Below are 1,628 nucleotides of genomic sequence, written 5' to 3'. Positions count from 1 at the left end.
GGAAAATCTTGTGCGTGCTTTAACAATGTGCCATACCACACGACTTGGACGCGAGGAAGTAGTCTTGTCGCAAGCAAATTGTTTGCTCTATGACTTTGAAGCGTGTATTGATCTCGAGCGTCTATCGAGTACTATACACAACTTGCAAGGATTCCTCACGGTGTGCTATCTATCTAGCCGTGGCCCAGGCTACCGGCCACAACCAGAGGTTTTTTCTTTAATGAAACGGTGGAAGGAGGGATCTTTGCATTGCATTGCCAACGCGTGTATAAATACTGGCAGGACTAGATGTACAAAATCATTCATTCATTCTCTCACAGCAATCGATCCATCTAAACTAGCAAAGCAAATGGCCTCAGGAGTGTTTGGTACCCCCATTTCGGAGAAGACGGTGATAGCCACTGGTGAGTATAAGGAACCCATTACTCAAAAGGATGTTGCAGACTATGCCATGAAGATGATCAACGCCGGTGGTAAGGATATTAACGCACTAACCTTCGTCGACAATCTCAAAGAGCGGTTCGTTTCTTTCGTTGTTTCCTTCATTGTACGTCGTATATTTCTGCTTTTAGCATGTTGTGATACAAACAAATTTCTTTTAGAGAGAGCTTAATTAATCTGATCCATATTTTGGCGACACTGCTATATAGGTACGGTAACGGAATAGCTGTAAAATGCCTCATCTACAATGCCACTGGTGCCACTTTGAGCTTGGCTAAGTACAACGATTGGCACGGCCATATCTATGATACACCCTACCCATCAGATATTCAGAATGGGCAATGGGGTGCATTCCTCCACGTCCACCCAAGTGGTGCTGCGGTTGGTTCAGCTGGTGCCGTTGTGTATCGTACCAAGATCCCCTCCAGCAGCAGGTCCTGCGATTGGTTGTTCTCCTGGACCGCCCCCTACATTGGTGACAACGGGGTAAGTACTGTGCATTATCTCAAAAATGATGTATCTTACCTTTTTCTCTTTGCTCATGCTCCAAACTAATTTGAAGTAAATTTATATGTAATCCAAATTAAATTAACGGTGCAATTCACCTCGCAAGTGATGCATTTATAAACCTGCAAACTATGATTCTTTTAATTAAGATGATAGAAGATCTTACTTACTACAGTTTTTCAACTATGATTCTGCAAAAATAAATAAATAAATAATCTAAACTAAATTCAATTGAATTTACCTACTACAGTTTTTCAACTGAAAAAACATTATGTATATGTCAAACTCTACTAGTGCATATTCTAATACTTTATGTATGTAGGTGTACACCGAAATCCGTGAGGAAGGACACTACCCAAGTGTGGGAAGCTGGGGTTATATCTATGGTGTGAAGCTTGCAAATTCAAATCTCAACTCTACTGATGAAAACTATGGATACGTTTCCAAGACTAATATCGGTGAAGGCTCTACCATGAACGCCCGTGGAGTTTTCCAGTTTCCCTACTAGATCTCGTTATCAACATCAAAGGCTTGTGTGGCGAAGACGTTGCGGTGTATTTCCTAAGATCCGGTGTTCAAACTATGGATATGTTTCGTCTACTATCTTTGTGGTGCATTTCCTAAGATCGGGTGCTTATGAATAATCAAGGAAGAAGACAATAAATGAGATATCATGTGTG

At 41.3% G+C, this 1,628-nt stretch overlaps 1 protein-coding gene across 1 annotated transcript in view; it reads left to right on the top strand.

Annotated features, from left to right (window-relative positions):
* The first annotated feature begins 295 nt into the window (after window positions 1-295).
* LOC123441252 (23 kDa jasmonate-induced protein-like) overlaps window positions 296-1,628 on the top strand; it is a 1,344-nt gene continuing 11 nt past the window's right edge. The window contains exons 1-3 of the mRNA XM_045117740.1: window positions 296-519; window positions 651-927; window positions 1,271-1,628. The exon at window positions 1,271-1,628 is cut by the window's right edge and continues 11 nt beyond it. Of these exons, the coding sequence (XP_044973675.1) occupies window positions 350-519; window positions 651-927; window positions 1,271-1,456 (633 nt within the window). The 5' untranslated portion in view covers window positions 296-349 and the 3' untranslated portion in view covers window positions 1,457-1,628. The remainder of the gene's footprint in view (window positions 520-650; window positions 928-1,270) is intronic.

The sequence above is a fragment of the Hordeum vulgare genome, chromosome 3H (genome assembly GCF_904849725.1).
Source record: "Hordeum vulgare subsp. vulgare chromosome 3H, MorexV3_pseudomolecules_assembly, whole genome shotgun sequence".
Classification (NCBI taxonomy): Eukaryota; Viridiplantae; Streptophyta; class Magnoliopsida; order Poales; family Poaceae; genus Hordeum; species Hordeum vulgare.
The sequence above is the reverse complement of the archived record's forward strand: the minus strand, read 5'-3'. Positions and strand labels throughout refer to the sequence as shown.